The 13,482-nt window shown below is 45.5% G+C and overlaps 1 protein-coding gene across 5 annotated transcripts in view; it reads right to left on the bottom strand.

Annotated features, from left to right (window-relative positions):
* Positions 1 to 13,482, bottom strand: part of LRRC74A (leucine rich repeat containing 74A) — a 49,605-nt gene that overhangs the window by 17,841 nt on the left and 18,282 nt on the right. For all 5 annotated transcript variants that reach the window (XM_035261138.3, XM_054240231.2, XM_035261137.3 and 2 more), the window contains 2 exons: positions 3,470 to 3,555; positions 2,521 to 2,715 (listed from right to left, as the gene is read on the bottom strand). In XM_035261138.3, coding sequence (XP_035117029.2) covers positions 2,521 to 2,715; positions 3,470 to 3,555 — 281 coding nt within the window. The remainder of the gene's footprint in view (positions 1 to 2,520; positions 2,716 to 3,469; positions 3,556 to 13,482) is intronic.

Raw genomic sequence — 13,482 nt, 5'->3', positions numbered from 1 at the left:
GTATGCAGTCAGTGAACAATAGTTCTTATTATTGAAGGCTTTCAGCTAAGTGGCTTCATCATGAGACAGTCAAAACTCTTACTGAGCAACTAGAATGTGTTAGCTGTTTCCCAGGCTCTGATGTACTCCTTTGAGAAAATGCAGACTGGAGTGCTGACCTCATGGAGCTCAGCGTCTAGAATCCTTTGCTGGACTCACTTCCCAATGGGAATTCCTTATTTTTCCAAGCTTAGGGGAAGGGACACCAGGGCTGGATGTGGAGACCCCTACATAATTCCTGTAGAAGGCCGGGCGTGGTGGCTCATGCCTGTAATCCAAGCATATTGGAGGCCAAGGCGGGCGGATCACCTGAGGTTGGGAGTTCAAGACCAGCCTGACCAACATGGTGAAACCCTGTCTTTATATATATATATATAAAAAAGATAATTCCTATAACAAAGTTGATGTGGTCTCCATGGTGGCCAAACTGAGAGTTTTGTCTTAAACTCTTCTCTTTTACTTCTAAAACATTTTAGAAAACTGAAATGTATTCATTATATATGGTCATTGTGGAAAAATGAGAAAAGTGGTAAAAAATGGTTTGAATCATGTATACCCACAAAACAGCAAAGACCCCATTGCCATTTTGCTGAGGCGACTGATTAGTCTTTTAAAATTCAGGTTCTCAGACTGTCCCTGGCTTCCTCAGCCACCGGGGCTAAGCCACCCACAGCCTGGGTCAGTCTCTGTCTGGGTGGGTCCCGCTCTACCCCAGCTGGAACTCCCAGATCTCCTGGTCCCTGGACAGCCAGTCTGTTTGGTCTGTTGTCACTGTGCTCCTTCTGCCTGTCGGAATCTGGCTTCCTCCTGTCTCCTTAGCAGCTGCTCGTGTTGTCCTCTCAGAAGGTAGCCCCTTCCTCACTGGCTCCTCCTTTCTTCTTCAAGACCCTCACATCTGTGGTCCCTCCAACCACCCTCACCTCCTGAGGGAGTCTGACTTGCCATGGAAAACCAGGTAGAGTGGGCTTCCCTCTGCCTCTTGCTACTTGTGTGGCTCAAGCAAGTTATACAGCCTCAGTTTTCTCATCTGACAAGTGGGGCTAACAGAGCCTGCACTACCAGGTTAGATTATAAGTAATGAGAGCGGGCTCTTGGCAGGAGCCCCAAAAAGGGGGGCGATTCATATAAGTCCTCATCTTGCATCTGTTTTCCAACTGCTAAATAGCATCTATGTTATAAATTAGTGTCTACAAGTAAATTAATTTAAAATGAAATACACGTTCATTAATATGTTCATTTAATGAATATTCACGGGGCTACTACACACTCAACACTATGCTGGGTATGAGGGACTACGTATGAGGGGTTTAATGATGGGCAAAACCAAACACAGTCTTCATTCTTTTTTATGAGATGGAGTCTTGCTCTGTTGCCCAGGCTGGAGTGCAATGGCGCGGTCTCGGCTCACTGCAACCTCCGCCTTCCAGGTTCAAGTGATTCTTCTGCCTCAGCCTCCCAAGTAGCTGTGATTACAAGCATGTACCACCGTGCCTGGATAATTTTGTATTTTTAGTAGAGATGGGGTTTCACCATGTTGACCAGGCTGGTCTTGAACTCCTGACCTCAAGAGATCCACCCACCCTGGCCTCCCAAAGTGCTGGGATTACAGGTGTGAGCCACTGTACCCGGCCTAAACACAGTCTTCGTTCTGATGAAGCTTTCACATTCAAGGGGTTGATAGGCAAGCAAAGAGCCCTCAAATACATGGAATGAGAAAGGGCAGCAAGTTCCATGGGAAGTAGGGAGCAGGGCTCTGGGAGCAGTTCCCCTAAACGGAGGATTCCAGAGGCAAGCAAGTGGGAGAGGAAGTGGCCAAGCCCTGTGGTAGGAGGAAAGGAGCGGAAAGAAGATCTGGGGGCCTTGGGTGCAGAGCAAGGGAGAGCAACGGGTGGACTGAGGCTGGGGGGCACTTGGTGCTCAGCGAACCGGGTCTGAGCAACACAAAGCCTTGAGTGGGTCTAAGCCAAAAGAGAGAAGACTGAAGGGCTGGGGAAGGGAAATGCATATCAGGTTTGTGTTCAAAAATATGCTCTGAGGGCTAGGCACAGTGATTCATGCCTGTAATCCCAGCACTCTGGGAGGTTGATGTGGGAGGATGGTTTGAACCTAGGAGGCGGAGGTTGCAGTGAGCTGAGATTGCACCAATGCGCTCCAGCCTGGGTGACAGAGCCAGACCCTGTCTCAAAAATTAAAAAAGCACACTCAGTTGGCAATGTTGTGAAGATTCTGAAGGAGACCCAGATGGGAGGAAGGAAGAAGACCAGTTAGGAAGACCTGCAGGGCACCAGGGGGCACCGATGGTGATACTGGCTTTAGAGCAGAGAATGGTTGCTGTGTTTATAGCCGAGAGATGGTAAAAAAATACATGCATATATGAAGTACAGATGTTCCCAATGATTCTCTCCAGTACTATGCAGCCCCCACCTCACCCCAACACACACACACACACACACAAATAACCCCTTTCCAGCAGAAGACTACCTTCAGAACTTTGAGGCTTTCATTGGACTCCAATCCTCTGCTGATTTTGGAGGCCCCTTCGTTGCTGATGTCATTGCCGCTGACATCCAGGTAGACCAGGCAGCTGTTGAGTCGGAGAACCTCCCCTAGGGCCAGGGCTCCCTCATTCCCGAGGCCATTCATGGAGAGGTTCAGTTTTGTCAGGGTCACATTACCCTCCAGGGAGAGAGGAGAAGCACCAGCATCAAGGTTGCATGTGACTCATCCAACCAAAAGGGCCCCGATTTCTATCCAGTGTTGGCATCCTGACTGGGTGCTCAGTGGTCCCCAGGGGCAACAGATCTGCCAGATCGTTCCAGAGCTCCCAGCAGGGCTCAATTTTGAGTATTCATGAGACTCCCTCCCTTTGGCTTCTTGTCATTCACTGCCCATTAATTAAACTGCCCTCTTGAAGTGTCTCCAGAGACACCACCCTGGCCTCAGCAGATATGATTATACTAAAGAATAACGTGCAGACCGGGTGCGGTGACTCACACCTGGAATCTCAGCACTTTGGGAAGCCAAGGCGGGTGGATCACAAGGTCAGGAGTTCGAGACCAGCCTGGCCAATATGGTGAAATCCCCTCTACTAAAAATACAAAAATTAGCCAAGCATGGTGGCAGGCGCCTGTAGTCCCAGCTACTCGGGAAGCTGAGGCAGGAGAATCACTTGAACCCAGGAGGTGGAGGTTAAAGTGAGCTGAGATTGTGCCACTGCACTCCAGCCTGGGCCACAGAGTAAGACTGTTTCGGAAAAAAAGAATAATGTGCATCCAGGAATTGTGGGAGGGAGACCAATAACTTGAAAAGCATTTGATGAGATCTCAGTATGCCCTCATCATTGGTGACCATGAGGAAGAGGCTTAGGATGGCAGGAGGCCCTGGCTAGCCTCACTCAGGCTCCACACACCATTCCTGGAGAGTGCCTTACCCGGAGACCATTGCACAAGGCTACAGCTCCCCGTGTGTGAAAGTGATTCCAGCTCAGATCCAGTGACGTGAGCCCCACATTGGTGGCTGAAACAGGGAGGGAATTGGCTTAGTGTCTCCCACAGCCCAAAAAACCCATTCTTAGAGTTAACAGATGTCCATGACATTGGGGATAAAGACCACTCAGTGGTCATGCAAGGTAAAATTCTCAGGTAATACTTTTTGTAGTTATTCATTTAAACACAAAATTGTAAGACAATTCCCAAAGCTGGCAAAGATGTGGTGAAATAATCCTTGCATAGTTTAGGTAGGAAGGAAATTGCTATAGTCTATTTGGCAGATATTAGCTGATCACAGGTAGGAAGGAAATTGCTATAGTCTATTTGGCAGATATTAGCTGATCACAGATATTTTCCCATTAAAATGTGGACACCCTGTCATCACCTCTGACACTCTCTTTACCTAAAATGACAGCACAGAACATGGGAAGAGCAACGTACTTGTAGAGGTTTACCATGGCATCGTTTATAAAAGTAAGAATTATTTGGCCGGGCTGTGGCTCACCCCTATAATCCCAGCACTTTGGGAGGCCGAGGCAGGTGGATCACCTAAGGTCAGGAGTTTGAGACCAGCCTGGCCAACATGGTGGAACCCCGTCTTTACTAAAAATACAAAAATTAGCTGGGCGTCGTGGCACATGCCTGGAGTCCCAGCTACTTGGGAAGCTGAGGCAGGAGAATTGTTTGAACCCAGGAGGCAGAGGTTGGAGTAAGCCAAGATGGCGCCACCGAACTCTAGCCTGGGTGACAGAGCAAGACTCCATCTCAAAAATTAAATAAATAGGCGGGGCGTGGTGGCTCATGCCTGTAATCCCAGCACTTTGGGAGGCTAAGTGGGGTGGATCACAAGGTCAAGAAACTGTGACCATCCTGCCCAACATGGTGAAACCCCAACTCTACTAAAAATATAAAAATTAGCCAGGCGTGGTGGTGGGTGCCTGTAATCCCAGCTATTTGGGAGGCTGAGGCAGGAGAATCGCTTGAACCGGGGAGGTGGAGGTTGCACTGAGCTGAGATCGCACCACTGCACTTCAGCCTGGTGACAGAGTGAGACACTGTCTCAAATAAATAAATAAATGAATGAATGAATGTAAGAATTATTTCTCTGGTAGGATATTTTGCATTGGAGAACAACCCAGGATTGGAGCCCGCGTTGAATTCGCAAACGGTGAGTCAGTGCTGCATTTCCAGACTGATCTTTGTTGCCCACAGAACGGGGAAACTCCCAAGTATAAAAAGACACGGGACGCCAGGCAGTAGGTCTGCCTGGCGAAGCCGGCAGCCGGGGCGGCGGCGGCCGGCCCTACCCAGCAATCCCCACAGGGCGCGCTTGTCCGGGTGCCTTGTTGAACCGGCAACCTGAGACTTGAGAGGGCTGGACTTGAGACTGAATGAGACTTGCACAGTAGCCCAGCCCAGGGGATTGCAGGAACAGATCGTTTGGGATACCCAGTGGGACAAACAAAACCGCGATTTCAAACTATCCCGGGCAGACGGTCCCAGACGCTCTGTGGGGGAGGGGTGTCCACCACTAGGGAGGCAACCTGCCCCAACTGATATACACGCCCACTGCTGAGGCAGCCAGCCGTTGCCGAAGCAACCCGTCCCTACTGAGATACACGCCCACTGCTGACGCATCCTGCCGTTGCTGAGGCAACCCGTCCCTACTGAGATACACGCCCACTGCTGACGCAGCCTGCCGTTGCTGAGGCAACACGCTACAACGAAGAGACTCCGCAGCAGGGCGTGGCGGAGACCACAGCAGAGCCGGCAGGAACAGCGCGAATCACACAACAGCAGGGCGGAACCTTGGCAGCCAAACAGTGGCTAGTCTGCCTTTGAGCTGGGCAGGACACCTGATCGGACATCCAAAAATAAAGCCCAAACCCCTCAACACAGAGCATTTGAGAAAAAAAAAAGGGTTGTTTAATGAGCTGTGTTGCAGCAGAATCAAACATAGCAGCCTAACAGCCCTGAATGAACAACAGAGTGCACAGTTCAGCAATTAAACCCCTATAAAATACAAACTGTCTCCTCAAGCAGCTCCCTGACCCCTCTATATCCAAAAGACTGTCATTAGGCAGGCATCATCCTGGGACAAAGAGAGACGAAAAAGAAACTGGTAGCATCCCTCGCTGTGCCACGGCTACTAGAGGTGCACCCCAGACAAGCAGGGTCTGGAGCGGACCTCAACAGTCGTACAGCGAAGGGGCTAGACTGGTAGAAGGAAAACCAAGCAACAGAAATACTTCATCATCAACATTCTGGGTGTCCACTCAGAGACCCAAACGAAAAGTCAGCAACTACGCAGACGACCAGCGGACAAATCCACAAAGATGGGAAGAAACCAGCGCAAAAAGGAGGAAAACACCCGAAACCAGAACACATCGCCTCCTAGAAAGGACCAAGACTCCTCACCAGCAAGGGAACAAAGCTGGACGGAGAATGACTGTGACGAAATGACGGAATTAGACTTCAGAAGATGGATAATGAGAAACTTTTGTGAGCTAAAAGATCATGTATTAAATCAATGCAAAGAAACTAAGAACCTTGAAAAAAGATTTGAAAAAAGATTCGAGGAAATGATAACAAGAATGGATACCTTAGAGAGGAATATGAATGAATTAAAGGAGCTGAAAAACACAATACGAGAACTTCGCGAAGCAAACGCAAGTTTCAATAGCCGAATTGACCAAGCAGAAGAAAGAATATCTGAAGTCGAAGACCAACTCAATGAAATAAAACGAGAAACCAAGATCAGAGAAAAAAGCGCAAAAAGGAATGAACAAAGTCTCCAAGAAATGTGGGACTATGTGAAAAGACCTAACCTACGTTTGATAGGTGTACCAGAAGGGGACGAAGAGAATGAATCCAAGCTGGAAAATACTCTTCAGGACATCATCCAGGAAAATTTCCCCCACCTAGCAAGACAAGCCAACACTCAATTGCAGGAAATACAGAGAACACCACAAAGATATTCCACAAGAAGAGCAACCCCAAGGCACATAATCGTCAGATTCAACAGGGTTGAAATAAAGGAGAGAATACTAAGGGCAGCCAGAGAGAAAGGTCGGGTCACCCACAAAGGGAAGCCCATCAGACTCACAGCAGATCTCTCGGCAGAAACACTACAAGCCAGAAGAGAGTGGGGGCCAATATTCAACATTCTTAAAGAAAAGAACTTTCAACCCAGAATTTCATATCCAGCCAAACTGAGCTTCAGAAGTGAAGGAAGAATAAAATCCTTTGCGAACAAGCAAGTACTCAGAGATTTTGTCACCACCAGGCCTGCTTTACAAGAACTCCTAAAAGAGGCACTACACATAGAAAGGATCAATCAGTACCAGCCATTCCAAAATCACACTGAATGCTAAAGAGCTTCAACATAATGAAGAACCTACAACAACTAACAGGCAAAACAGCCACTTAGAATCAAAATGGCAGTATCAAATTCACACATAACAATATTAACCCTAAATGTAAATGGACTAAATGCACCAATCAAAAGACACAGACTGGCAAATTGGATAAAAATCCAAAACCCATCAGTGTGCTGTATCCAGGAAACCCATCTCACATGCAAGGATACACAAAGGCTCAAAATAAAGGGATGGAGGAAGATTTACCAAGCTAATGGAAAACAAAAAAAAGCAGGAGTTGCAATTCTCATCTCTGATAAAATAGACTTTAAAGCAACAAAGATCAAAAGAGACAAAGAAGGCCATTACATAATGGTAAAAGGATCGATACAACAAGAAGAGCTAACGATCCTAAACATATATGGACCCAACACAGGAGCACCCAGATACATAAGGCAAGTTCTTAATGACTTACAGAGAGACTTAGACTCCCACACAATAATAGTGGGAGACTTTAACACTCCACTGTCAATACTAGACAGATCAACCAGACAGAAAATCAACAAGGATACCCAGGGCTTGAACTCAGACCTGGAGCAAGCAAACCTGGTGGACATTTACAGAACTCTCCACCCCAAATCCACAGAATACACATTCTTCTCAGCACCACATCACACCTACTCTAAAATTGACCACATAATTGGAAGTAAGGCACTGCTCAACAAATGCAAAACAACTGAAATCATAACAAACAGCCTCTCAGACCATAGTGCAATCAAGTTAGAACTCAGAATTCAGAAACCGACCCAGAACCGCACAGCTTCATGGAAACTGAACAACTGGCTCTTGAATGTTGACTGGGTAAACAACGAAATGAAGGCAGAAATAAAGAAGTTCTTCGAAACCAATGAGAATGAAGACACAACGTGCCAGAACCTCTGGGACACATTTAAAGCAGTCTCTAGAGGAAAGTATATAGCAATAAGTGCCCATATGAGGAGAATGGAGAGATCCAAAATTGACACCCTATCGTCAAAATTGAAAGAGCTTGAGGAGCAAGATCAAAAAAACTCAAAACCCAGCAGAAGACAAGAAATTACTAAGATCAAAGCTGAGCTGAAGGAGATTGAGACACGAAAAACCCTTCAAAAAATCAATAAATCCAAGAGCTGGTTTTTTGAGAAGATCAACAAAATAGACAGACCACTAGCCAGATTGATTAAAAATAAAAGAGAGAACAACCAAATAGATGCAATAAAAAATGATAAAGGGGAAATCACCACAGATTCCACAGAAATTCAAACCATCATCAGAGAATATTACAAACAACTCTATGCACATAAACTAGTAAACCTGGAAGAAATGGATAAATTCCTGGACTCCTGTGTCCTCCCAAGCCTAAACCAGGAGGAAGCTGAAACTATGAATAGACCAATAACAAGGTCTGAAGTTGAGGCAGCAATTAAGAGCCTACCTCACAAAAAAAGCCCAGGTCCAGATGGGTTCACAGCCGAATTCTACCAGACACACAAGGAGGAGCTGGTACCATTCCTTCTAAAACTATTTCAAACAATCCAAAAAGAGGGAATCCTTCCCAAATCATTTTATGAGACCAACATCATCCTGATACCAAAACCCGGCAGAGACCCAACGAGAAAAGAAAACTTCAGGCCAATATCCATGATGAACATAGATGCAAAAATCTTCAATAAAATATTGGCGAGCCGATTGCAACAGCAAATCAAAAAACTTATTCATCATGATCAAGTAGGATTCATCCCAGGGATGCAAGGCTGGTTCAACATACGCAAGTCTATCAACGTAATTCACCACATAAACAGAACCAAAAACAAAAACCACATGATTATCTCAATTGACGCAGAGAAGGCATTTGACAAAATTCAACAGCCCTTTATGCTAAAAACCCTCAATAAACTCGGTATCGATGGAACGTATCTCAAAGTAATAAAAGCTATTTATGACAAACCAACAGCCAATATCATACTGAATGGGCAAAAACTGGAAGCATTCCCTTTGAAATCTGGTACTAGACAAGGATGCCCTCTCTCACCACTCCTATTCAATATAGTACTGGAAGTTCTAGCCAGAGCAATCAGGCAAGAAAAGGAAATAAAGGGTATTCAAATAGGAAAGGTGGAAGCCAAATTGTCTCTATTTGCAGACGACATGATAGTATACCTAGAAGACCCCATCGCCTCAGCCCAAAAACTCCTGAAACTGATAAACAACTTCAGCAAAGTCTCAGGATATAAAATCAATGTGCAAAAATCACAAGCATTCGTCTACACCAATAACAGACTTAAAGAAAGCCAAATCAAGAGCGAACTGCCATTCGCAATTGCTACAAAAAGAATAAAATACCTTGGAATACAACTCACAAGGAACGTAAGGGACCTCTTCAAGGAGAACTACAAACCACTGCTCAACGAAATCAGAGAGGACACAAACAGATGGAGAAACATTCCATGTTCATGGTTAGGAAGAATTAATATCGTGAAAATGGCTATACTGCCCAAAGTAATTTACAGAATCAACGCTATCCCCATCAAGCTACCATTGACTTTCTTCACAGAACTGGAAAAAACCACCATGAACTTCATATGGAACCAAAAGAGAGCCCGCATAGCCAAGTCAATTCTAAGCAAAAAGAACACAGCAGGGGGCATCACACTACCGGATTTCAAACTATACTACAAGGCTACAGTAATCAAAACAGCATGGTACTGGTACCAAAACAGAGATATAGACCAATGGAACAAAACAGAGGCACCGGAGGCAACACAACATACATACAACTATACAATCTTTGATAAACCTGACAAAAACAAGCAATGGTGCAAGGATTCCATGTTTAACAAATGGTGTTGGGAAAACTGGCTAGCCATGTGCAGAAAGCAGAAACTGGACCCCTTCCTGACACCTTACACTAAAATTAACTCCAGATGGATTAAAGACTTAAACATAAGACCTGGCACCATAAAAACCCTAGAAGGAAATCTAGGCAAAACTATCCAGGACATAGGAGTAGGCAAGGACTTCATGAACAAAACACCAAGAGCATTGGCAACAAAAGCCAAAATAGACAAGTGGGACCTAATGAAACTCCACAGCTTCTGCACGGCAAAAGAAACAGTCACTAGAGTGGATTGGCAACCAACAGAATGGGAAAAAATTTTCGCAGTCTACCCATCTGACAAAGGGCTGATATCCAGAATTTACAAACAACTCAAGCAGATTTACAGGAAAAAAACAAACAAGCCCATTCAAAAGTGGGCAAAGGATATGAACAGATACTTTACGAAAGAAGACATATATGAGGCCAACAATCATATGAAAAAATGCTCATCGTCACTGGTCATCAGAGAGATGCAAATCAAAACCACATTGAGATACCATCTCACGCCAGTTAGAATGGCGATCATTAAAAAATCTGGAGACAACAGATGCTGGAGAGGATGTGGAGAAAAAGGAACACTTTTACACTGTTGGTGGGAGTGTAAATTAGTTCAACCATTGTGGAAGACAGTGTGGCGATTCCTCAAGGCCTTAGAAATAGAAATTCCATTTGACCCAGCAATCCCATTACTGGGTATATATCCAAAAGACTATAAATCGTTCTACTATAAGGACACATGTACACGAATGTTCATTGCAGCACTGTTTACAATAGCAAAGACCTGGAATCAACCCAAATGCCCATTGATAATAGACTGGATTGGAAAAATGTGGCACATATACACCATGGAATATTATGCAGCAATCAGAAATGATGAGTTCGTGTCGTTTGTAGGGACATGGATGAATCTGGAAAACATCATCCTCAGCAAACTGACACAAGAACAGAAAATGAAACACCGCATATTCTCACTCATAGGTGGGTGATGAAAAATGAGAACACATGGACACAGAAAGGGGAGTACTAAACACTGGGGTCTATTGGGGGGAAAAGGGGAGGGCCAGTGGGAGGGGGAGGTGGGGAGGGATAGCCTGGGGAGAAATGCCAAATGTGGGTGAAGGGGAGAAGAAAAGCAAAGCACACTGCCATGTGTGTACCTACGCAACTGTCTTGCATGCTCTGCTCATGTACCCCAAAACCTATAATCCAATAAAAAATTAAAAAAAAAAAAAAAGAATATTTTGCATTAAAATAGATGGAAGTAGCTGGAAAATATCTTCAGGGGCTGTATTTACACAGGAACACTGTGACGGATGTGGCATATTACGACACATTGTATCTTTATCATGGCAGGCCATGGCTGCAGTGGGGACTCCAGAACTTCTCTTCAGCAAAGCCTTAGGAGCACAACCAGTTGGAAGTAGGGAGGCATCAGGTTTGTGGAGAAGCTGGGTCTGCACAGAAATCATACTTTGGCTTTGCCCTAAAGATGATTTTGCTTACATGTTCCACAGGGTTGGGACATTCTATTTAAACACATTATTCATTGTTGCTTTTATTTGGGGAGGGCAGTTATGCCAAGGATGCCATCAATGGTAAGGCTAAAGTCCTCTTGAACCATGACTCAATGGGAGGAATTGTCTTTAGGCCTCTGGCCCAGGAATAATGTCTTATTTCTTATTTTATTTTATTATATTTTTGAGATAGAGTTTTGCTCTTATTGCCCAGGCTGGAGTGCATGGCACGATCTCGGCTCATCACAACCTCCGCCTCCCGGGTTTAAGTGATTCTCCTGCCTCAGCCTCTCAAGTAGCTGGGGTTACAGGTGCCCACCACCAAGCCCAGCTAATTTTTGTATTTTTTTTTAGCAGAGGCGGGGTTTCACCACATTGGCCAGGCTGTTCTTGAACTCCTGACCTCAGATAATCCACCTGCCTCAGACTCCCAAAGTGCTGGGATTACAGGTATGAACCACCACGCCCGACCTATTTTTTATTTTTTATGGATAGTGCACTATGTTCTGATCCTGCTTCTATTTTTGTCAACCCTGGGTGTGTGTTTTTAGCAAAGTGCATAACACCTCATGTAATTTTGGGAGCAAACTTTCTCATGCCTTTGTTACCCGCTCCCTTCTCTCTTTCACTCTTTTCTTAACCCTGATTTCCTCTTCTCTGCCAGTTCTCTCATTTAAGCTACACCTTGCACACCTGCATCACTCAAATGGCCACACAATTTAGATTGTAATTCTGATCTCATGAGGTTTGATGTAAAATGCCCAACATGATGCCTATTGCATAGCCATCACTTCAAATAATAAGCTTTTTTTGTTTTGTTTTGTTTTGTTTTGAGACAGAATATCATTCTTGTCGCCCAGGCTGGAGTGCAATGGCGTGATCTTTGCTCACTGCAACCTCTGCCTCCCTGGTTCAAGTGATTCTCCTGCCTCAGCCTCCTGAGTAATCTTGGGATTATTGGCCCAAGCCACCATGCCAAGCTAATTTTTTGTATTTTTAGTAGAGATAGGGTTTCACCATATGGCCAGACTGGTCTCGAACTCCTGACCTCAGGTGATTCACTCACCTTGGCCTCCCAAAGTGTCGGGATTACAGGCGTGAGCTACTATGCCCGGCAATAATAAATGTTTTTAAAAGCTGCACTTGCAGTATGTTTATAAACATTTTAAAAGAGCACAGGCCAGGCGTGGTGACTCACGTCTATATTCCCAGCACTTTGGGAGGCCAAGGAGGGTGGATCACTTGACGTCAGAAGTTCGAGACCAGCATGGCCAACATGGTGAACACCATCTCTACCAAAAATACAAAACATAGCCAGGCATGGTGGTGGGCTCCTGTAATCCCAGCTACTCAGGAGGCTGAGGCACAAGAATTTCTTGAACCTGGGAGGTGGAGGTTGCAGTGAGCCAAGATCTTGCCACTGCACTCCAGGCTGGGCAACAGAGTGAGACTCTGTTGCAAAAACAAAACAAAAAAGAGAGCACAGTCTGTCTCATGTTAAATTTATGACCTTGGTTTTCAAGCAGAGACTCCAAGTGCCCCACATGGAAAGGCGCTTCCTTTACATGTTGCTCCTCCCCTACACATGGTATTTTATACCTTCTGCCCTCCCATCAGCCCTAGTGGTCTGAACTGCACTTTCAGCTGAAGATCTTACCTCCTACTTCACCGAGAAAATAGTAGCAATGAGAGGCTTCAAACACCATCATGAAATCTACCCACTTACCTGCACCTGTATCCACCCTTTCCTCATCTGTTTTTCAAAGAAAGAGCTGTCCCTCCTGCTCTCTAAGGTGAGCTCTGCACTTTGTTCTGGTCTCCACAGCCTGCAGCCTCCTCATGGACTTTGCTCCTGTAATTACCTCCTTTTTCTGTAGCATCAGTTTCTTCTGTCTTTCCTCTCAGCATTTTCCATCCTTAAAAACCCTCCCTGGGGCCAGGAGCGGTGGCTCACACCTGTAATCCCAGCACTTTGGGAGGCCGAGGTGGGTGAATCATGAGGTCAAGAGATGGAGACCATCCTGGCCAACATGGAGAAACCCCATCTCTACTAAAAATTCAAAAATTAGCTGGACGTGGTGGTGAGTGCCTGCAACCCCAGCTACTCAGGAGGCTGAGACAGGAGAAGCACTTGAACCTGACAGCCACTGCATTTCAGCCTGGGC

This window comes from Callithrix jacchus, chromosome 8, assembly GCF_049354715.1.
Source record: "Callithrix jacchus isolate 240 chromosome 8, calJac240_pri, whole genome shotgun sequence".
In the NCBI taxonomy this organism is placed as follows: domain Eukaryota; kingdom Metazoa; phylum Chordata; class Mammalia; order Primates; family Cebidae; genus Callithrix; species Callithrix jacchus.
The sequence above is the reverse complement of the archived record's forward strand: the minus strand, read 5'-3'. Positions and strand labels throughout refer to the sequence as shown.